At 32.9% G+C, this 25,756-nt stretch overlaps 1 protein-coding gene across 1 annotated transcript in view; it reads right to left on the bottom strand.

Moving 5' to 3' along the window:
* The window catches only part of LOC114327220 (probable multidrug resistance-associated protein lethal(2)03659), an 80,164-nt gene that overhangs the window by 46,305 nt on the left and 8,103 nt on the right, over nucleotides 1–25,756 (bottom strand). The window contains exons 2-3 of the mRNA XM_028275761.2: nucleotides 15,622–15,855; nucleotides 2,291–2,718 (exon numbers count right to left, since the gene is read on the bottom strand). Of these exons, the coding sequence (XP_028131562.1) occupies nucleotides 2,291–2,718; nucleotides 15,622–15,855 (662 nt within the window). The remainder of the gene's footprint in view (nucleotides 1–2,290; nucleotides 2,719–15,621; nucleotides 15,856–25,756) is intronic.

Raw genomic sequence — 25,756 nt, 5'->3', positions numbered from 1 at the left:
TTAAAGAGTTCCACAGGTATACCTCCGGGCCCAGGAGCTTTATTGTTTTTCATTTTCGATAATGCTTGTTTTATTTCCTTCAGTGTAAATGGATCACAGTTATTCTGAGTCATTTGGAAGTCGGAATTAACATTCTTAAATGTCTCTCTTTTTTCAGTTAGTTAGTCTGCATAATAGTTTTTCCACGTTTCTTGTCCAATTGGGTCTATCGTTACTTTTTCGTTTCTATTAGTTTTGAGGGTTCTTACAGTTTTCCAGGCTTCTCTACATTTTGAGCTCCCTATTAATCTGTCGATCTCATGGCATTTTCTGTCCCAGAATTTGTTTTTTGTTTTCGCTACTTGCTTCTTGACCATATAGCAGTACCTTTTGTACATTTATCTATCTTCTAGATTTTGTGAGGCTAGCCATTTATTATAAAGTTCTTTCTTTTGTTTTATAAGATCCTCTAGTTCCTCGTTCCACCAGTAGTTTTTCCGTGTTTCTACTAATGATTTTTCTCCTACAGCCTCATTTGCCGCTTCGTGTAGATACGTTTTAAGAGTGTTATACATTTCTTCAGGCGATCCTGTAGGTTCGTTTTTCATCTTTTCGGCTAGTCTTATTCTATACAAGAAGACTGTGGAGTCGTTGTAAATCGTGGAAATCTGTGGAGTCGGAATTGATAAATTGGAATTTCATTGTAACAAGTGTATTGACATTCAGGGAGACTGTATTGTATTTCAAACCATAAAATTGTGTTTTTGTTATCGAACCTCAAAACTTATTGAACAGCATATATTTATTATTTCATGATGACTATATACAGGATGGGCCAAAGAAAACCGTCCACCTCGATATTTGGCAGTAGGTATTAGATTTTAAGGAAAAGCCGAAACAGGTCGATTTTTATTTTCATATTACAATTTTTGGCATATATTTCATATTGGTGACGTCATCCATAATATGAGCGTGATGACGTAATCGATAATTTTTTTTAAATGGGAATAGGGGTCGTGTGGTAGCTCATTTGAAAGGGTGTTTAATTCTCTATTCAGTTATATAAACATTAATATCATTATTTATACAGGGTAAACAAAAAATATATTTGTTGAATTAAATTGATTTACGCCACCCTGTATAAATTATGATATTCATGTTTATATTACTGAATAGAGAATTGAACACCCTTTCAAATGAGCTACCACACGACTTCTATTTCTATTTAAAAAATCATCTATTACGTCATCCCGTCCAGATGGATGACGTCACTAGTATGAAATATACAGGGTAGCGAGAAAGTATGGAAACACGGTAATTTCTCGGAAACAGCTAGAACGATTTTTGTAGGTTTTGGTGGGTTCGGGTCTTCTAATGCGGCCGATATCATAGTGGTAATTACATTGTCAAATCTTCCGTTGTTCTGGAAATCTAATGAACTTTCTTATTTCTAATAGAACACCCCATATATTTTTTGCGTTTTGAAGCCCTTAAGAAATACTGATTATTTTTCATGTTATATTCCCTATAGGTACCTAAACGCCATAATTGCGGAATTATTGTTACATTTACTTAAAAAAAATTAAAACAAATTATAAAAATAATTTTTTTTCGGCCTAGATTGACATTATTTTAGGTTGTTTGAATCATTGATAAAATAAGGATTGATTTTGAATTTAGGCACTTCGTGGTTTCAAAAATAATATTTTTTACTTGTGTTTTTAAACCTAGAAAATCGTCATTTTTCTTTTTTTTTCAGTTTTAAATTGTTTATAACTCGGAAACGATTAGCTTTAGAGAAAAATTACAAAAAAACTTTTTTGTTTCCAATGATCCAAAGAAGCTGAAATAATGTCTACCCGGGTCGAAAAAATTAATTTTTATAATTTGTTTAAATTTTTTATAACATAAAAAATAATCAGTATTTCTAATGGGCATCAAAACGTAAAAAATATACAGGGAGTTCCATTTGAAATAAGAAAGTTCATTATATTTCCAGAAAAACGGATGATTTGACAACAATATAATTACCACTATAATATCGGCCGCATTAGAAAACCCTTACCCACCAAATTCTATAAAAATTGTTCTAGCGGTTTCCGAGAAATTATCGTGTTTCCATACTTTCTCGCTACCCTGTATATCAAAAAATTATTTAATTTCCTTAAAATCTAATAACTACTGCCAAATATCGAGGTGGACTGTTTTCTTTGGCCCACCCTGTATATGTATAAACTTGAAAAAAATGCGCTTCATGAAAAGGCATTTAAAAAACTCTGCATTAACATGGAAAAATAATAAATTTACTTACCTTGTAAAGGTAGAGCAAGTAGAACCATTCCAATTCCAATGAAGGATGCCACTCCAATTTTAGTAAATAAAACATAGCAGAGTACACAGATCTGTACGGATCCACTCCATAGATCGTTTATCATCCAAATCGACAGTTGAAATGTATAAACATCCTTTGTTATTAACGTCACTAGGTTTCCTAAACTAATTTTTGCAACCGCTGAAGGCGTCAGTCGTAGAGCTTTTCTGTATAACAAGGCAGAGAATGATGTTCTGATCTCAATTCCCAATTTCTCAGCCCATAATAGAGCATTATGGGAATATATTGTGTACAGTAAGTTGTTAAGTAACAATAAAGCCGCCCAAAAGTAGGCGTCTTCTTTAGTTTCAGTACTTGTTATGTCAAAATAAGAGACCAGTTTACTCACAGCAAGCGGATCCACTAGACTAAAAAAATAAATATAATTAATAAATTATTAATTACGAAGTACTCAAATAGTCGTTAAGGATTCTGCATTAAGAGCAAACAGTAGCGATCAACAGGTAGCAACAAACGCGGTCCAAGATTGCGAAAGTTCTGCAAACTTTCAAAAGTGAGGCAACATTGCGTCGGTAATTCGACACTGACAGTGACGTTTATACTATGAAAAACAATAATTTTTATACACATAGCCGCGAAATGTTGCCAAGTCAGTGACGTTCGATTTCTTGTTATAAAAAAAATCGATTTTTAGTACCTAGTTCCAATGTGACACAAAATCTAGGCACTGGATAAAAAAATTTATTTGAAGAAAGTTTATTTTTTGTCCTTCTTAATGGCGGTACAGGCTCCCTTTTGCAATGTTTTATTTAGTTATAGAGTAATTTCCACATACTCACATATTTCTGAAATTGGGCTCTGTACCGCCATTCTTTATTATATTACGAATATGTGTGCCAAATATCTCGACAAAATATTCAAAATTACAGCCGCAATCTTGGAACGCGTTTGTTGCTACCTGTTGATCGCTACTGTGTGCTCTTAAAATGAAAATAACCAAATGAAAAACTGATCCTGAGAAAGCTGAAGCAATTCAATAAAGGCCAGTAGCAAAAAGATAGATACCAAATTAGAAATTTTCTCAGCTTATTTACATCCTCCTCCTCTATCTCTTCTCCTTCGTAAGGATGCACTGGCGTCAGGTAATTTATTTGACTATTTCTGTGCAATTATCTCTCTCCTGTGCGTGTTGTTTTGCGTCGGAGAGAGAGTAACCAGTAATTTCCTTTATTTGGTCAGACCATGGTACTGGAGATCTTCCTCTGGATCTTCACGAACTATCCTTCGTTTCATTCCTTCTCTTCTTCTAGTTATATGTCCAAAATATGAGTATATTTTGGTTGATAGTTGTGGTCTAGGTTGTTGAGTCTACATAGTTATTATGTTAACTTCAGCTAGTATGTTATGTACCGTGTGTCCCAATAAGAATGGCTCTCGGCCATATCCTAGGAACCGTTTATTGTACAGCTTTGAGAAAAAAATATTTATAACAAAAGTTGCCTCGGGAAAAGCCTGGAAATTATTTTCATAATTGAAGCGCTTATTGTATAAAGGGTATACGTCCACAATACTTAGTTTTGAGAAAAACGAAAAAAACTATTTAGTTTAGAAACTTGATGACCTATCAAATTTTGTTCTACAGATTAAATGTAGAAGGAGACAAGTAGAGTGACATGTGATACAGCAAACTTGGCTTTGAAAACTATTAAGACCAAAAAGTCGTTTTTTTTGCTGCTTCTCTACAGTTAAATTATTAATTTATTTATTAAAAAAAGGTTTATTATTACAAACAAGACCTAAAATATATCGTAAGACTAACTAACGTACATAAGCTAACCGAAGTAATAAAATAAACGACTCTGTAAACAAAATGACACAAAAGATGGTGGTGCCACAAGAATTATTGTATAAAGGTAATCAGTCCCGGACTAGTTTCGTTTATATACGCTCAACAAAAATTTTATCGTGTGATATTTCGCGTATGGTGAGAGATACAAATTTCCTTTATAGACTCATCGATCCGTCGACGTTGGTTTGATAAAATGTATATCTCACTTTAATTTAGTACGGAAGTAGACTTATTCCCTTTATACAATAAGCGATTCAATTGTAGGTTCACCGCTAGAGAGCGTAATTGAATATCAAAAATTAAAAAATCAAAATTTTACAAAATTTGCCTAATGAAAGGGCACTGGAAATCCGATCATCGCATTCTTCATAAAATTCTGCGCATATTTGATTTCACAAGTTTAAGTCTACCTTTGCAAATAAGAGGTGGGGGTGAGTGGGAACCTTGTTATGAAAAAAATGTTGAAAACAGCTCTTTTTCGTCAATGTAAGAGTTATAATTTCGAAACAGCCTATTAAGTGATGTGCCAGCTAGGAGGCGTTATTTATTTATTTTCAGAAATCTAGTTTTCTTTGAAAAATATTAAATACACGTATGCGTTTTTAATCCTGTATTACAAAATTAGATTAAATTAGCAACAGAATAGCGAAAACCGCAGGTCGATGCCTTTTTTCTATCTCGAGATATCTTAACAAACGTGTAAATTCTAAACATAACTGTTACTGTCACTGGTAAACGAAGTTGAGGAAAGGTAGTGTGGTGTGGAAAAAACAAAGAAACATTTTCTATAATTAATTAAAACAACAATAAGACAAACAACACTACAAAATATAACAAAGATATAATAACAACTACTCAGTGACGACTTGAATATTCAAATTATTGCCCATCATTTTTGATTCAAGCATTTTTACTCTTTCAAGGAATTTGAAATTTTCTTAAGGAATGAATTGCCTCTTCTTCTGGAAGATGTACTGCTAGCAGTTTGTAGGTCGATGTTGTTTCAGCACGATGGTTGTCCCACGCATTTTTCCAGAGTAGTAAGAGATTTTTTAGATAAGTCATTCGCTGACAGATGGATGGGACGTGGAAGCCTACTTTTTGGCTAGCCAGATCATCAGATTTACCTGTTTTAAACTTTTATTTATGGGGGCGGATTAAAGATATTGTTAAAGACCTTGAGAAAATATGATCAAGAGAGTAGGAAACGCCATGCATAGCATTGCGAGAGCAGAAATTGAGACTGCTGTGCACTATACTCTAGACTAAAAGAGTAAATACTTGCATTGAAAATTATGGGCCATAATTTGAACATTTAAGTCGTCACTAAGTAGTTGTTTTTATTTCTTTGTTATATTTTATAGTGTTGTTTGTCCTATTGTTGTTTTAATTAATACACGTTGACATCTAAAAAATGTTTATTTGTTTTTTCCACCGCACACTACCTTTTCTCAACTTTGTTTACCGGTGACAATAACAGTTATGTTTAAAATTTACACGTTTGTTAAGATATTTCGAGATAGAAAAAAGGTATCGATATGCGGTTTTCGCTATTCTGTTGCTAATTTGATCTAATTTTGTAATACAGAATTAAAAATGCATACTTGCATACTTGTATTTAATATTTTCAAAGAAAACTAGATTTCTGAAAATAATTAAATAACGCCTCCTAGCTGGCACATTACTTAATAGACTGTTTCGAAATTGTAACTCTACATTGACGAAAAGGAGCTGTTTTCCACCAGACCAAGTTTGCAAAATTCGATTTCGCAGAACCGGACTTACAGCCATTTTTTCATAACAAGGTTCCCACTCATCCCCACCTCTTGTTTGCAAAGATAGACTTAAACTTGTGAAATCAAATAACATGCGCAGAATTTTATAAAGAATACGATGGTCGGATTTCCAGTGCCCTTTCGTTAGGCAAATTTTGTAAAATTTTGATTTTTTAATTTTTGATATTCAATTACGCCCTCTAGCGGTGAATCTACAATTCTGAAAATAATTTCCAGGCTTTTCCCGAGGCAACTTTTGTTATAAATATTTTTTTCTAGAAGTTGTACTATAAACGGTTCCTGAGATATGACCGAGAGCCATTCTTATTGGCAGGGCCGTCTCAACCCGGGGGTGCAAGGGGTGCGAGGCACCCGGGCGCCAAGTCCAAGGGGCGCAAGCCGAACATTTGCTAGGCTCAAACTTACGCTTTTTGTCCTTTCAAAATTTTCAAAATTCTTTAAAAAAAACTACAAATAACAAAAATATACAAGTGAGCTTTCCGTATTTTTTTCAAAGGCTATTAATGCTTATGGCCATTCCACGAACATACGCCTGTTTTGGATTATTTCGACAACGAATATTTTACTGTGCAACATAAGAAGTACGAAAGTAAATGGCGCTAATAATTATTCCAATAAACAACAATGTAATTTGCAATTAACTTTCGTTGTTCTTATTTTGCACAGTAAAATATTCGTTGTCAAAGTAATCCAAAACAGGCGTATGTTCGTGGAATAGGGTAAACTGCACACCTACGATATGCAAATGAAATGTGAAACCCATTTAGATTATTCCGAAAAAAATTTCAAAAAGGTGACTCGTAATTTTGACCAATATTGAATGTCGAATTTCACACAAGAAACAACTTACTATTGTTGTTCGGTTCGTTTATCTCAATTCGTCAACAAAGCTTGCTGAAGTTAGAGAGAATTTTCTAGGTTTTTTACCGCTTGCTGATACTACCGGACAAGGATTATCTAATTATTTATTAGAATTTTTGAAATTAATGAATATTGATTTTGATGATTTACGAGGCCAAAGGTATGATAATGGGGCAAGTATGAGAGGCAAAAATATTGGCCTTCAAAAAAATTTTTAGACATGAATCCTCGTGCGTTTTACGTTATTTGTGCAGCTCACACCCTTAATTTAGTGCTAAGGGATGTTGCTAAATGCTCATTGGAAATAACAATTTTTTTTAATTGTTCAAGAAATTTATGTTTTTTTTTTTCGCATCAACATTACGGTGGAATGTCATAATGAATGAGATACCCACCTTTACATTAAAACCGCTTTCAAATGCGCGATGGGAGAGTAGAATTGACTCATTAAAAATATACTTCGTTTTAATATGGGGAAAATTTACGATGCGTTATACTGAATTTTTGACAACAAGTGCGACAATGACACAATAAACATCGCAAGCTCATTGATGACAAAATTAAAGAACTGAGCTTATCTCCTCTCTCGTGACTGGTAAAAAATTTTAGCAAAGGTCAATATTGTCAGTAAAACTTTGCAAACGCGGGATATTATTATTTTGGCAGCTATTAAGATGCTTGATCAAGTTAGTAAATATTTAGGCAACAACCGCACCGACACTGCGTTTGAGCAGGTATTAATTGACTCAGTACCAATTGCTAAAGAACTCGATTGCGAAACTAAATTTTCTAAAACTGTTCGTCCACGTCCCCGAAAAAGAAATTTCAATTACGAGGCTGCAGACAAACCTCTGTTAGATCCAAAACAAAATTTTAAAGTTAACTTCTATTATTATTTATTGGACATTGCCATTGCAAAATTAAGTGAAAGATTTGAAATGTCGAGGGAACATAATCATAATTATCGTTCTTGAAAAATATATTGAATTGGAAAACCCCCGAAGAAAACCTAAAAAGACACAATGTTTAATTTACAAAAAAAAAACTAGCGCATGGAAATAGATCTGACATAGGTAGATGATGAAGATCTATTCCATGAGTTAGAATTGTTACCAATATTTTTTATAAATAAAGACACAACTCCACTCGATATTACTTCAAGTTATATAATCTAATAATTTACTCTCCGTTTTCCCAAATATTTCGAAGGATATATTTAACACTTCCAGTAACAGTAGCTGAAGGAGAAAGGTCTTGGTCTTGATGGAAATAGATCTGACATAGGTAGATGATGAAGATCTATTCCATGAGTTAGAATTGTTACCAATATTTTTTATAAATAAAGACACAACTCCACTCGATATTACTTCAAGTTATATAATCTAATAATTTACTCTCCGTTTTCCCAAATATTTCGAAGGATATATTTAACACTTCCAGTAACAGTAGCTGAAGGAGAAAGGTCTTTTTCTAAACTTAAATTATTCAAAAATTATCTGCGCTCAACACGACAAACAGACAGATGAACAAACCTGGCTTTAATAAGTATAGAAAAGCAAGTAAAAAATATCACCGAAGTAATAAAAACTTTTGCCAACTTAAAAGCTAGAAAAGTTGACTTTGATATAATATATAGTGTTATAAGATTGATCTTTTTTGAACACTCAAATCATGTTTTTTAAAACATAAATAAAGAAAGCAAAGATAATTATTTTTAATTTTTGCGTACTTATAACCTATATTATAATCTTCTGACAAAAGGGGGCGCAAAGATGAGTCTCGCACCCCGGCGCCGTGTATGCTTAAGACGGCCCTGCTTATTGGGACACCCGGTACATTCATATCACTTACGAATTATATCATAGAATTTTCTATGATATTGCTAAATTCTCAACAAAGTGGAGAGAGCAGAATAAAGACTACATAAATATGTAATAAGGATGAGTCCAATTCAATTCTTGGATTAGAAATCAAAACGTCAAAACCAATACAGAATATAATTTTCATTACAATAACTTGCGGTTTCATCCCATGAAATAATATTAAATTTTAATTTTAAATTTCTTTTTGACCATAATTTTTTTATGTACATATCTTATCTTACCACAATATGTTTTTTATTGTGTTTCCTTTATGAAAGACTTCAGATAAATATGTTTTCTTTATGTTTTTGTTAAACAAGTGGTCAATAAAGGTCTATTCCATCCATAAGGCGGTATTTAATAATAAGAAATAAATAAATAAATCGACTAATTTAAAGATAGAAACAACATTTAAAAAAATAAAAAAATAAAAACCTTATCTTGTAAAAGGTATATTTAAAATACCTAAAAAGGGTTATATCTTAACAGAACGTTTTTGGAATCAATATTCCATCATCAGTGTTATCACAGGTTTACATGTTTTAAGTTACCAAAATGTACGGGTAAAAACCCTCAAGTTGATTTAAAATTGTAAAGGTTACATTATATTATAAAAATTTTAAAGGATGTTAAAAATATTTCCAGATTAACATCCTTTAAAAATTTTATAATATAATGTAACGCTCACAATTTTAAAACAACTTAAGGGTTTTTACCTTTATATTTTGGTGGCTTAAAACATGTAAACCTGTGATAACACTGATGATGGAATGTTGATTTTGAAAACGTTCTATTGTGAGATAACCCTTTTTAAGGATTTTAGATATACCTTTTATAAGATAAGGTTTTTATTTTATTTTTTTGATTTATGGTGTACTGCCAGTTACAGGAATTTTTCCTTGTGAAACATTTTTTGAATTTAAATAGTTTGTCGATGATTAAATCAAATATATCAAATAATTTTATTCAACCACTTAGTTATTATACAATATACATATAACAGACCTAATTAATATACTTATACTGACTGATTCATCCGGAGGCAGACCTAGACACAAGGCATCTGTTTGTCGGATACCTCCCACTGATGTCAGTCAATATAATATACAATGTACATATAATTTATTAAATACACTGTCTATAATATGTATAAATTAAAGTAAAATATAAATCAAAACATTCAATAACAATAGCAAATCGATACATTTCTTTTTAGATTTTAACTGTTTATGTGATTTAGTTTTTTTTTTTTTATTAGATGATTATTAGATGATTAGATGAAAGAGTAAAAAAAGAGAAAATACGAATTGGTTGTGCAAATCAAATTCAAACATTTTCAAATATTTTAAACATTTCCGGGTTACTGATAATTAAACTCTTTACTTCTTTACTAAATTTATGTCTTATATTAATTTCTTTTAAATGCGTTGGTAACATATTAAATAGTTTAGGACCATAATAGGAAAATGATCTCTGCGTCACAGTTTTTTTAAATAAATTAGTATTTAGATGTAGATTAGTAGCTGCTCTAGTAATTGAAGTTTTTTTTATTGTTTTTTACTTTTGAAAATTGGGTCCTTAGGAGACATTGGTGTATATAAATTTGACGTATTTTGAATAATTTTGTTTCTTGATAGAGTAGAGATGTTGAGTGTAATCTAGGTTTTTTAAATATTATTCTAAGTAAAATATTTTGTGTAGTTTGCAAATTTTTTAAATTAGTAGAGAATGCACCACCCCAAATAGTTATACAATATTTTAGAACTGATTCAACTAATGAATTATACATCATAATAAGATTGGACTTAGATAGGATGAACCTTACTTTATAAAATTTATGTATTAAAGCTCTTATACGTTTAGAGACATAGGTAATATGATGTGACCACCTTGTGTGATGATCAATCATAACACCCAAATATTTTATTACAGGGGTTTGTTCTAGTATGGGGCAATCACATATATTATCTTTACATCTGGGATTATGCAGTCTAATCTTTAAAGATGGTTGGTCCGTAACTGTTGGGGAAAATGTTACATATTTTGTTTTCTCGACATTTAAAGTTAAAAGATTATGATTTAGCCAAATTCTAATATTTTTAAGACAAACCTCTGTCGCAAAATGCACTTCTTCCCAAGTATTTCCTGTAATTATGAGTGCAGTATCATCTGCGTAACATACCAACTGTCCCTCAAAATTCTGGATTGTTGCAATACTATTTATGTATACGAGAAATAAAATAGGTCCTAACACCGTTCCTTGTGGTATCCCCATCTGAACATTAATATTAGTGCTTATTTTGTCACCGATTTTAGTTTGCTGCGTTCTGTTTGTTAAATAATTTTTAAAAAGATCTAATGCAATACCCCGAATACCATAATTATTCAATTTACCTAACAGTTTGGCATGAGATACCGTGTCAAAGGCTTTAGCCAAATCCAGAAAGACTGCTAGGCATTTTTTAGAATTATCGAGAGCTTTAATTATTGTTTCAACTAGATTCAATGCGGCATCTTCTGTACAGGATTTTTTTCTGAAACCGTATTGAATTTTAGAAAGAACATTATGCTGATCCAGAAAGCTAACCAATCTATTTGTTAATACTTTTTCAAATAATTTAGCAAAGTTATTTATTACAGATATCGGTCGATAATTAGTTAGTTTATTTCTAGAACCGCTTTTGAAAATGGGAGAAACTATAGATTGCTTCCATTGCGTAGGTATTTGTCCTGTTGAGATACTGAGATTTATTATATGGGTTAATGGGCCCAATATATTAAGATGAATATATTTTATTAATTTGCTACTAATCTTATCGGGACCAGGAGAACAATTATTCTTTAAATTAGATATCAAAATAGTTATTTCGGCCTGCGTTACCGGTTTTAAGAAAATAGACGATTCTATATAAACATCTCTCAACAAATTATCAGGTAAATTTGAATTTTCTATTTTATTTGCCATTTTCATTCCTAAGTTTATAAAAAAATTATTAAACACATTTGCCTTATCTGTATTATTTTTAACGCAGTCCCCATTTTCATTAACAATATCAATATTAGAAATATCTAGTGTATTTTTACTTCCTGCAACCTCATTAATAATATTCCATAATTTTTTAGTATTCCCATGAGTACCGTATAATTTTTGTTTATAGTAATCATTTTTCTGTTTTTTTATTAACACATTAAGTTTATTTCTATATTCCTTATACTGTGCTTCTAGAATGGGTGTAGGCGTTTTATTTAGTTGTTTTTTGAGGATATGACGTTTATGATTATTTTTTAATGATTTTAAATCTGTAGTAATCGTGTAGTAAGATTTTTCATCACGTGGCTAATTCTGTAAAATTAGATTATTGCTATACCAGAAATATTCTACATACACTCTGGGCCAAAATTAACGGGCCACCTTAAAAGTGGGTCATTTTTGATGTCTTATATCTCCTAAACCTGTTGTCCGATTTAAATGATTTTTTTAGTATGTTATAGCCTAATTCCTTGACAATATCGTTATAATCATACTGTTGCTAAACAGGTAAATATTCGTTGTATACCGGGTGTACCACTCAAACGGTGTTTTTTTCTTAAAGTTTGCATCACCCTGTGGAATATTCTAGCATTTATAAAATATTAAAATTAAAACCTAACTATATCCCCATGTCTTCTCAGCATTTTGTTTTTTGATTCATTCGCTTATGTTGGATAATAAAAAAGTTAGGTAGTTTAACAACTAGCCATGTTTTTCATTAATACAGACGATTTAACTCACCAGCAAAATTAACCCCGCCACCTTTATTATTGTTTTGTTTACATTATCTGTGACAGTTTGTTTCCTTTTGTGTCATTGAAAGATTTTTGACATATAGTCGTTGTACGACATTGTTGCAAATCTGTTTCCGTGTCAAGTTAAAATTTTAGTGCTTATTTATTGTTTGTGATTTTAAAAATGCCACTCGCTCCAACAGATGCTGCTAGGGCAGTGGCTTTAGTTGATGCTGGTTACAGTCAACGTCATATCGCCCGTACGCTCGATTTATCCAGAACTACGGTACAAAATGCCATCAGACGATTTCGGGAGACAGGATCGTACAACCGCAGGCCAGGTCAAGGCCGACAACGATGCACTTTAGTTCGAGATGACCACTTCATTGCCACCACAGTATTGAGAAATCGCTTTTGCACCGCTCCTGAAGCTCGTAGGTCTCTTTTTGAGGTGAGAAACGTTAGTGTGAGTAGACAAACGATTAGAAGAAGACTGTCAGAAATAAACTTAAGGGCTTTCCGTCCAGCTCGCGCACGACAACTGCTCCCACAACACTGTAGGGCTAGACTTCATTTTGCGCGAGAATATGCTAACTGGACTATGGCGGCATGGAAGAATATACTGTTCTCAGATGAGAGCAGAATAGCCCTAAAAGGTCCAGATGGACGCCAACGTGTCTATAGGCGTCAAAATGAAAGGTTTGCTCTATGCGCTATAACCGAAACAGTGGCTTACCGAGGAGGGTCAATAATGATTTGGGGAGGTATTTTTTACGAAGCGCGTACTGATCTTGTTGTGTTCGGTAGAGGCAGTGTGAGTGCCCAAGTATACGTGCAAGAAGTTCTCCAAGACCATGTCATGCCTTTTGCACCATTCATTGGTGATAACTTCAGACTAATGCATGACAATGCACGTTGCCATACAGCAAGATCTACCCGTGAGTACCTTACTGAAGTCGGGATGCAAGTTCTACCAGGGCCAGCACACAGTCCCGATCTTAACCCAATTGAGCATATCTGGGACAACCTTAAAGGACGGGTAAGAGCGAGAGTACCAGCCCCTGCATCCCTTGAAGAGCTGAAGACAGCTGCGGTAGAAGAGTGGCAAAATATCCCCCAATCTGATATCCAGGATATCATGAATGGATTGCCAAACCGGCTCCAAGAAGTCCTAAGGGCTAGAGGCGGCAACACTCATTATTGATACTCAATTTTTTTTTCAATTAGACTTTTATTTCCAAAATATTGTTAATTTGAATTTTCTTCGAAGATTTTTTTTATTTGATTTTTGCTGTAACAAACGACTTTTTTCAAAAAAATTATGGTAGTATTCACCGCAGTTGTCACCGTATCCTTCATAAAATGTGGTCCAAGGTTAACAATTTCTGCAAATTGAAAGAAATACAAGGTGGGCGGTTAATTTTGTAGGTGAGTTTATTTATTACTTTAAAACCGGTTGAGACATGCACATGAAATTTGGTGGGTTTTAAGATGTAGTTATTGCACATTTTTTGGCATACAATTAAGCATTTAATATTCACCATTGGCGCCCATACGGGTAATATGAGCCATCATATTACCCGTATGGGCGCCAATGGTGAAAATTAAATTCTTAATTGTATGTCAAAAAATATGCAATAACTACGTCATAAAACCCACTAAATTGCATTTGCATACCTCAACCGGTTTTAAAGTAATAAATAAATCGTCAGTTTGTCAAAAAAAATTCAACACCCCCTATCTCGGAAACGAAGCATTTGCGGACATAAGTTTATAAAGCAAACTGTCATCGTTTTTCATGCAGAATTACCCCTTAAAATTTTCCAAAATTTTTAAAAAACACCCTGTATTGATAAAAAAACATGTCTAGTTGTTAAAGCACCTAACTTTTTTATTATCCAATATAAGCGAATCAATCAAAAAACAAAATGTTGAGAAAGCATGAGGCTATAGTTAGGTTTTAATTTCAGTATTCTACAAATGCTTGAATATTCCACAGGGTGATGCAAACTTTAAGAAAAAAACACAGTTTGATTCGTACACCCGGTATACAATGAAAATCTACCTGTTTAGCAACAATATTATTATAACGATATTGTCAAGGAATAAGGCTATAACATATTAAAAAATCACTTAAATCGGACTACAGGTTTAAGAGAAATAAGACATCAAAAATGACCTATTTTTAAGGTGGCCCGTTAATTTTGGCCCAGAGTGTAGATTATTATACCTGGAATATTTTTAGGTAGATTGTTTCTGTTTAATTACAACGAGTTTCCTAGTTTTGGCAACTGTTACATTTAAGAAAATGAACCATAATAAAATTTTAGTTCTGCATCTAATGTCAAATTTTCATGAGGACAATAAAAATCGGGAATTTTAAGCGCTCGAGTGTACTTCGGTAAGATTATTTCATGAATAAAACTGTATTTACAAATAGTTTTAACGAATATTTTATTAAACTCATACAGAAGTAAAAACTTCAAATTGTATACTGGTATAAAATCGTTTATTAAAAACTATCTAAAATGTCATCCAAATGGATTGCAAAACGTTCTCGTTCTAATTCAGAAGATCTTCAGTGCATTCTGCTGAATAGTTGGAACTAGCACACTGTTTAAAGTGGTAACCCCATAATATTATATTTACATATTATATTTTAATAAAATATGGTGACTACAAGTCGATGTTGTTAGATTTATTTGAATACATGCTCAAAGGGCAACATGTTGCACTGCTCAAAAATACTAGGTACTTGCCAGTTCAATGGGCACAGACCAACTAATATTTTATTGATATCTTCGTTTGAATATTTTCTAAACGGTGCTGTTCACTTTGACAAGTTGAAACATTTGTCTCACATTAATTGTGATAAAAACGTCACTGAATGTTTATTTGCAAATACTTGAATTTTGTATGCGAGTATTAAAAAATAATCTGTCCAATATCACACGATAGTAAGAATAAATAAGAAAATCATGCTCTAATTTGTTTCTCAAACTTGTTTCCATCCGGCAACAGTCACTCGCAACAGTCTTGCGGGCTCTCGTGTCTATTGTCAGGCAACAAGTTTTCGAAAAATTGTCGCATTATTGTCAAATTTATTCTCACTCTCTTGTGGTATTAATGCTGATAATTTGTTAACTATGAAATTTTTCCAAATTTTAAGTGACTTACCTAGTAAAAACTTTATAACATAAATCTACGGTACCTATTAAGAGATACCTCCATCCGAATCTGTGCCATAGTACTTTATAAATTGATTTAGATGATTGTTCTTCATTGTCTATAGCCCACTGCTTCTCAAGCTTGTCACCACATGTTTTTGAATTACATTCTTTAATTATTTCATACAAATCTTTTTCCTCCAAATCGTTTTTAAACCCTTTGTGGAATAACTCTTTGGTATAGCTAAAAAATAAAGCAATATCATATACAAACATACATACGTATACTGTATACTAGACCTTAAGAAGGACCATATGTTCTTAGAACCATATGTTTCGTGGTTCTTAAGAAGGCAGTTGACATGGTCAAATTAAAGGAGGTTATCCATTTGTTGTACTCAAGAGAGGCACCTTTAATAATAATTAAAACCATCGAAAATATCTACCAGAAGAACACAATAAAAGTAAAAGTAGAAGATGAAATAACTGACCCAATTGAAGCTGGCAATGAGATAAGAGAGGAAGACTTCCTAAGTCCTCTATTATTCAACCTGATCATGGGTGAAATAATAAAAAAAGTAAGAACTAAAAAAGGATACCAAATTGGAGAAAAACTACTTACAATATTCTGCTATGCACACGATGCAATGCAATAGTAATGTCTCAAGGTGAAGATGATTTACAATGTATGCTGCACCAATTTAATATAACCGCCAGAAAATTTAATCTAATTAAATCTTAAAACCTATTCAGATAAGTTTAAATATCTAGATATCACACTATCTAGCTACTAGCTACAGAAAGCTCGAAACAGAAGTGGACGATCAAGTGAATAGAGTAAACAGAGCCGTGGGTTTCCTGAATGAAACAATATAAACAATATGGAGAAATATAAATATCAGAAATAAAATGAAAGGCAGAATTTACAAAACAGTCATCAGACCAATAATGACATATGCAGCAGAAACACGACCTGGTGTAGAGAGGCAAAAATAATGATAGAAACAGTAGAGAAGAATACCCTTGGAACAATCGATGGTAAGACAATGGAATGACAACAAAAGCCGAATGACAACAAATAGAGTAGTAAGGACAGCGAGAGACGGTTCCTCAATAGGAAACTGATCAGTGGGAAGACCACGAAAACGATGGAACGACAACTTACTGGAGGCAGATTAAAAAATAGACAGATTCATGTCTACACACAAAGAAGAAGCAGAAGAAAGTAGATATCTTCTGATGATTTGGATACATAATGTGTAGATTGAAAAAACAGACAGAGTCATGTCTACAGAAAAAGAAGAAGAAGAAGAAGAAAATAGATATCTTCTGATAATTTGCATACATAATGTGTAGATAAAGGATAAATGAGAACCAAAGAAAATAACCAAATTCTCTGGGTAACCAAAAGGAAAGAATCTCCCAACTTTAATCAGCAAAAGTCACCAGAATATAGACAAGGAAACACAAAAAATACAAAATGATGAACTAAAATATAGAGACTTCTTCTTAATATGCATTATTACGTCTTCTTGAATTTAGCCATTAACATAGCCAGATTCTCTCTATCTTAAGCTATTCTGAACATTTGTTCTACTCTCTATCCCGGTTCATTCTCTGATATTCTTCAACTACGAGGCTTGATTTTTACCAATTCCCCTGAGTCCTTCGATTTTACTAATCATAATCAGTCAAAGAATATTGCACTGGTTTTCCCGCATTATATATTGAAGATAAGCTATTTTGTGGATTTGACGCGTAGCTCAATAAACTGGCGAGTAGCTTCTGCTCTGTTGAAAACTGCTTCGTTTGTCTGCTTTTTCGTCGACGATATTTTTAGTGTTCGTCTATGCAACCACATATTAAAAGCCTCTAAGCGGTTAATAGTGAATACTTTTAAAGCCCATGCTTCAACATTCTGTAAGACTACTGACCATATTATGTAACCTTTGATGATGCGTTTCCGAAATTGAAGTATCAATGTATCATTATTTGATATCAGAATTATCGATGGCAAATAGAAAAAAGGATAGCAGTTGCCGCTAGGGCATCCCGGCCATTTCATTAGTTGTAATCCGTGACTGCACGCCGGGGTTTGTCCTAGTTGGGTCAGAGAGAGCAGCATATGTGCCTCCTGATGAGAGACTAATACGTTTCGAAACCGGTAGAGGCGCTTGCTGCACTCTCTGATTGAACTGGAATAATGATGGCGCTGTAGTTTCGTGTTGCAACGAAATTAAAAATGGATATTCTTTTTTGATATCATTATTGCTTAATGTGTTATTTTTTAAAGAATCTACACGAGCCATCTTAGTTCTACATGGTATCTCTTTATATGGATCTAATTTTCTAAATGTTTAAAATTGGATCATCATTATCATTGGCTCTACAACCCATGGCGGGTCTTGCCTTTTCCAGACTCAGCTTCCATTCCTGCCTATCCTTAGCCTTGATTTTCCAATTTCGTACTCTTAATACTAGTAAGTCGTCTTCCACCATAAATCGTGTTCTTGGCCTGCCTCTTCTCATCACTCCATCCGGTATTTAGTTATAAATGTGCTTCGACGTCCACCTCATTCATTCTCTCTAAGTGACCCGTCCACCACAGCCTGTTTATTTTGATAGATCTACCAATACTAGGCTCGTTTAAAATTGGATACTCTTTGTATTTGTTTTCCATCTACATATACAGACTATCGATGACAAATAGAAAAAAGGATAGCCAAAGCTTTTATGAAAATGCAGGTCCCAATAAAATCTAGGATAAAATAAAATACTTCAACAAAAGGGATAATTAATAATTTATATTAAGGTATTGAACATACATTTTGTAAAAAGAAAAAATGCAATAGATATTCCGATTATTTCCTATACAATAATTTTTTTTTATAAATCGTATTGATTAAATCAAATACTTGATAATATTAATTTATAAATTCTAAACTAGTAATAGTTTATAGTCTAAGAGCTAGTGAACCTTCCGACTAACGGTCGTCCTGTAAGGCTAAAAATTTTTCTAGTGATAATTCATAGCACACCAAGGCTAAAAACCATGACCTGGCAGGCCTCAGCGGTGCACGTGTATCTACCAGGTGAATCGAAAAGTGCAAATTTAGGGGGTAAAATAAACTTTCTCCTGTAAGGTTTAAATTTAAGTATGTGTTTGAGTAAGTCATTTAGAAGAAATGTGTACAATGACAGGCGATTCTGAAGAGCATAAGACCTTGCCAGGCGAGGGGAAAGATTAGGGGTTTTTCCTAAAATTATTCTTTTTGCATCGAACAAATTTTTTTTAGGTTTTTTGAATCATTCCAAACAGAAAACGTCTTTAGTGATTTTTCTCTTAAGTTAATAGTTTTTGTTATATAAGCGATTGAAAATTTTGAAAATTGCGAAATCGGCCATTTTTAACAATTTCAATGTTGCCAAGATACGTAGATATTCTTTAAACATTGATTGATGAAATCCCGAAGAGTTTTTTGCAATAAAATATCGAAAACCCCTTTGTTTTTTTAATTGCTAATCAAGCGTGTGCGACACTGTACTATAAGTGAGGACGTTTGAGTTTACATAAATTCATTATCTCGAGAATGGGCAAATTTCAAGAAAAATCCTCAGACAGGTCGATTTTTATTTTTGAATTAGGACTTTTTGGCATATATATAATACTAGTGACGTCATCCATCTGGGCGTGATGACGTAATCGATGATTTTTTTAAATAAGAGTAGGGGTTGTGTGATAGCTCATTTGAAAGGTTATTTAATTATCTATTCAGTAATATAAACATTAACATAATTATTTATACAGGGTGTACAAAAAAATTTTTTCTTCTATTTGTCAAATTTAATCAAAGTTAATTTAATAAAAAAAAATTTTTTGTACACCCTGTATAAATAATTATGTTAATATTTATATTAGTGAAGAGAAAATTCAATAACCTTTCAAATGAGCTATCACACAACCCCTACTCTTATTTAAAAAATAATCGATTACGTCATCACGCTTAGATGGATGACGTCACTAGTATTATATATATGCCAAAAAGTCCTAATTTAAAAATAAAAATCGAGCTGTGTGATGATTTCTCTTGAAATTTGCCTATTCTCGAGATAATGAATTTATGCAAACTCAAACGTCCTCACTTATACTACAGTGTCGCACCTGCTTGATTAGCAATTAAAAAAACAAAGGGGTTTTCGATATTTTATTGCAAAAAATTTTTCGGGATTTCATCAATCAATATTTAAAAAATATCTACGTATCTTGGCAACATTGAAATTTTTAGATAGATGTCCGATTTAGGGTTAAAAATGGCCGATTTCGCAATTTTCAAAATTTTCAATCGCTTATATAACAAAAACTATTAACTTAAGAGAAAAATCACTAAAGACGTTTTCTGTTTTAAATGATTCAAAAACCTAAAAAAAAATTGTTCGATGCAAAAAGAATAATTTTAGGAAAAACCCCTAATCTTTCCCCTCGCCTGGCAAGGTCTTATGCTCTTCAGAATCGCCTGCCATTGTACACATTTCTTCTGAATGACTTACTCAAACACATACTTAAATTTAAACCTTACAGGAGAAAGTTTATTTTACCCCCTAAATTTGCACTTTTCGATCCACCTGGTAGATACACGTGCACCACTGAGGCCTGCCAGGTCATGGTTTTTAGCCTTGGTGTGCTATGAATTATCACTAGAAAAATTTCTAGCCTTACAGGACGACCGTTAGTCTGAGGGTTCACTAGCTCTTAGACTATTACTACTACTAACTCTTTTCTCTTATAAAAAGAGTCTATTAAAATTTGAGCCAAAAATGGTAAGTTACTTTTTTAAGTATCTGCATGTAAAGAGGATAATATTTAACAAGTAAAACCTCGTTTTGTAATAGGCATCTATAAAAAAAAACAACAAATGGATTACATACATTTTCAAAACGTTTAAGCATATTATGTGTTAATTATGTTCGAGTAGTTATACTTCAGAAGATCAGATCAATGTATTAGTAGACTTACATATTACTATGTATTATTCTGAGAGATTAGCTCAAATCAACATATACATTACCAAAAAAACCTAATGCAAGAGAATGTAACGACTACCGTATAATTAGTCTAATGAGTCGCACATTAAAAATATTATTAAAAATTATCTATTTAAGAATTTTCAGAAAAGTGAAACAAGACATCACTGAAACCCAATTTGGATTTAGTAATGCCATGGGTACACGAGAGGAATTATTTGGATTTAACATCCTCATGCAAAGATGAATGGATATAAACCAACCACTCTATGTTTGTTTTATTGATTACAAAAAGGCGTTCGATAAGGTCCGACACAACCGTCTTATACAGTTGCTTAAAGATAAACACACTGACAAAAAAGACTTAAAAAAGACAATAATAACTACTTATCTCTGGTTTAACCAAACAGCAAAAGGCAGAGTAGGTAGGGGAGAGTTGGACAAAACCGGGTAGGTTGATAAAACCGGGTACCCCTTAATTCTTCTAACTGTCTGCTGCTATCTATTAGACAATGTTAAAATTAGTGTCACTTTACCACCAACAGTCGTGTGTATTCATTTCTACCTCATTTGAGTAATCTGTACTGGAGCCGTAAGACCTCACCTGTTTTTTGATACAGGAAACTCGATTTTTAAGGTAAGTTTCTAGCTGTTTTCTCCTCTAATGAATAACTAATGGCCATTTCAAAATTTAATACATGTAACCTAGTATATTACCTTTAATTTGGCCAAAAATTTTGAATATTATTTCATAACTTAAAAATTTAAATAATATTTAATGTCTAGTTTACGAGTTTGACAAAACCGGGTAGTCCGAAAATCGACAAAACCGTGTACTAGATTTTATCAGACCTGTTGTTACTTCCAGTTTCTGCAGTGGTTTTTTTGCTTTTAGTTAACTACAACATGTAGCTTCTTCTGTTGAAGAAGCTAGTAAGAAAGCTAGTAGGAAAAAAAAATCTCCAGTCGTAAAAAAATTAAAACTAAATGAACTGGACAAAAAAAAAGAAAAAACGTGGTAAGAAGGGCTGCACCAAAAACAACATTTTGGAGAGTTTGGAGGAAGAAGATAATAATGACGATGCGTGTCTATATTACAATTAACCATTTTCAAATTATAATGCGAAGGAAGGCTGGATAAAATGTGTGTCTTGCACCAAATGGGCTTATGACGCCTGTAGTGCCTATGATGATGTAGATGAAGTTTTTATTTGTGACTTCTGTTCATAGATTTTCGATTTTTGTTCACATACTTTTAATAAATATTTTATTTTCTGCCCATTAGTCTTTTTACAAGGTAATTAAGTTACTACCCGATTTTATCATACCGGTTGGACAAAACCGGGTATTTTGCAATATTTTCATAAAAATAAAAAAAATTAAAAATCTAAGATAATTTTTAAAAATTGACATTGGCATATCAAACTTAAGTCATTTGAGAATATTTCAATCTGCAGCAAACATTTGCTACTCTCACATAGCAAAAGATAGAGACGGTTTTTGGAGTGCCCGGTTTTGTACAACTCTCCCCTATCTAAAGAAGTTTCGGAGGAAGTAGAGATAAAAAGAGGCGTAAGGCAAGATTGCATACTCTCCCCCTTATTGTTCAATCTATATTCGGAAGAAATAATTAAAAAATCACTCGAAGATATAACAATTGGAATAAAAGTCTACGGCAGATCCATCAACAATATCAGATATGCCGATGATACTATACTAATTGCAGAGAATATACAAGACCTACAACAGGAACTCTTAGGATAATGTAGTAAATTCTAGTGTGGAAAGCGGACTAACGCTTAACGCTAATAAAACAAAATTTATGACAATCTTCAAAACACAACAACAAAATATTTTAAACATAAGAGGGGTGCCAATAGAAACAGTTAAAAATCGTGGTACAATTATTAATGAAAATAATAATTATACAGAAGAAATAAAAATGAGAATTGGACAAGCTAGAGAAACTTTTAACAAGATGAGAAAAGTATTATGCAGTAGAGACCTTATAGTTCTGTCGCCAGGTGGGGTACAACGGCCTCCTTTATTCAGATGGACTTACCCAAGTTTTTTTTATGTATTTTGACCCGTAGAACACGAATTTTTTGTGTAACAGTTGATCTGCAGTACAACCGGTTCACAACAGACGGCTTCCAGGGAAAAAAAAACAGTTGATCCGGATGTCGATAAGATTGTTATAAACAAATAACTTGAGGAATAACATAACAGCGATTTTTCGCAAAACAAAACATTTTTTTGTATTTTTTGGGTCATTCTAAGCAAAAAATGTTTTTACAAGTTTTTTCGTAGGATGCACAGTTTTCGACATAAACACGGTTAAACTTTCAAAAAATCGAAAAATTGCAATTTTTGAAACCGAAGAACTTTTGATTAAAAAATAAAATAGCAATTCTGCTTACCGCAATTGAAAGTTCAAGACAAATTCTATCGGTTTTGATTATTTCATTGATAAAAATTAATTTTTTTTATTGTTAAACAAAGCTATAAACACATAGTGCTTGAATGTTTTCAATGCATTTCTCATTTAAAATCGAAGAGTAGGCGCGCTTACAGACAATTTCTACGTAGATTACGTACATTAAAACACATGCATTGGGCAAGGGGAACACTATGTGTTTATAGCTTTGTTTAACAATAAAAAAATTAATTTTTAGCAATGCAAATAATCAAAACCTATAGAATTTGACTTAAACTTTCAAATTCAGTAAGCAGAATTGCTATTTTATTTTTTGGTCAAAAGTTACTCTTCTTCTTCATGTGCCGTGCTCGATTATCGAACGTTGGCTATCAAATTGGCTATAGTAATTTTGTTAAAGGCAGCTCGGAAAAGGGATGCAGAGGATCTGTTATACCATTCTCTCAGGTTTTTAAGCCATGACGTTCTTCTTCGACCTGGCCCTCTTCTTCCGTCTACCTTGCCTTGTATTATTAAATGGAGTATATTATATCTCTCTGGGTGTCGCATAACATGGCCAAAATATTCAAGTTTTCGATTTTTAACTGTTCTGACGACTTCTGTGACTTTTCCCATCCGGTGCAAAACAACTTCGTTACGAACTCTATCCACCCAACTTATTCGTAGGATTCTTCGGTATACCCAAATTTCAAAGGCTTCCAATTTCTTGAGAAGAGTATCTGTTAAAGTCCAACCTTCGACACCGTACAAAAGAGTAGAGAACACATAACATCTCACTAATATAATTTTAAGATTCAAAGTAATGTTGTTTCCACATAAAAGTTTCTTTATCTTAAAGAATGCAGCTATGGCCTTCTCTATACGTATTCTAATTTCTTTGCTCATGTCCCAGTTCTCATTTAGATTACAACCAAGGTAGGTGATACTGTTAGTTCTTTCTAATTGTTCACCATAAGCTGTTACTACTTCCGGTTGTATTGGCGTCTTACTGACAACCATCACCTTGGTCTTTGCGGTGTTTAGCTTGAGTCCATATTCATCACACGTTGTGGTAATCCTATTAATCAGATGTTGAAGTTCTTCATAATTGCTCGCAATTAACACCGTGTCATCCGCATATCTCAAATTATTAATATTGACGCCATTCATTTTGATACCACATTGAGCATTATCCACTGCTTTATTGAAAACAAACTCAGAATAGATGTTAAATATTAGTGGGGACAAAATGCAGCCCTGCCTTACTCCTCTTCGTATTTGAAGTTCTTCAGACGTGTCCCAGCCAATCCTGATGTTTGCACGTTGATGCCAGTAAAGATTTTTGATAATGCGTAGGTCTTTATCATCAATACCCACTTTCTGAAGAATAGCAATCATTTCCGTATGTTTTACCCGATCAAAGGCCTTCTCAAAGTCAATGAAACACATATAAACCGGATGTCCGACATCTCTGCATCTCTGTACCATAACCTGAATACTAAACAGTGCTTCTCTGGTCCCAAGGTTATTGCGGAATCCAAACTGTGTATCACCAAGCTGTTCTTCTATTTTTTGGTACATCCTAGAGTGCAAAATTCGTAGAAATATCTTTAAAACATGACTCATCAAGCTAATGGTTCGGTAGTCACTACATCTTTTCGCGTTTGCTTTTTTAGGTATCGTCACAAAAGTCGACAGCAGCCAATCCGTTGGTATATAGCCAGTTTGATAAACTTTATTAAAAAGATGAAGGAGAGATCTTTTACCTGAATTTTCGAAGAGCTTTATTATTTCATTCGGTATTTCGTCTGGTCCCGTCGCTTTTCTGGTCTTTGCTAATCTTATTGCTTGTTCAATTTCGTCCATAGTTATGTCAGGTCCTGTAACTACTTCGTTAATTTCAAGCTCGGGCCTTTCATCATTAAACAGTTCCTCAATGTATTCTTTCCATCTGTCTATTTTATCCAAATCAGTGATAATCAGTTTTCCATCTCTATCAACGATGTTATTTGCATGTTTTTTGTTCTGACCGGTGAGTTCTTTTATTTTTTTATACATATTAAATGAATCATGTTTTCTCTGCAACTCTTCAATTTCTAAACATTTTTTTTCAAAGTATGTTTCTTTTGCCGCTCGTATTTTAGTCCTTATCTCTTTATTAATGCGTTTATACATTTCGATGTTTTGATTCTTAAATTTGCGTCTTTTTTCCATCAAATTCAAAATCTCATCGTTCATCCACTGTTGCTTCTTTTGATTTTTCTCTTTGAAGTTTGGAGTTGAGTTGCTTATAATCGTTTTGATTTGGTTCCAATGATCCTCGATGGATTCTTGTTGTTCGCTATTCTCAAAATTGCTCTCTAAATTGTTTGAAATCCCCTGACTGTTGTTTCTAATAAAATCGGTATCCAGTTTGTTAGAGGATCGTGGTTGTTTTATCCGTTTAAGTTTTAATTTTATTTCGGCTAACAATAGATTGTGATCAGATGGCACATCGGCGCCAGGATAGGTTTTTACAGACTTTACTGCATTTCTGTAACGCTCACTGATGGTTATGTAGTCAATTTGGTTTCTTACGATATTATTGGGGGTATCTGCTGGAGATTTCCACGTATATAATCTCCTTTTAGGTAATTTGAAAAAGGTATTCATTATACATAGATTATGTTCTTTGCAAAAATCTGCGAAATAGTCTCCCCTTTCATTT

This window comes from Diabrotica virgifera, chromosome 1 (assembly GCF_917563875.1).
Source record: "Diabrotica virgifera virgifera chromosome 1, PGI_DIABVI_V3a".
Taxonomy (NCBI): domain Eukaryota; kingdom Metazoa; phylum Arthropoda; class Insecta; order Coleoptera; family Chrysomelidae; genus Diabrotica; species Diabrotica virgifera.
This window is presented reverse-complemented; position numbering and strand designations above follow the sequence as displayed.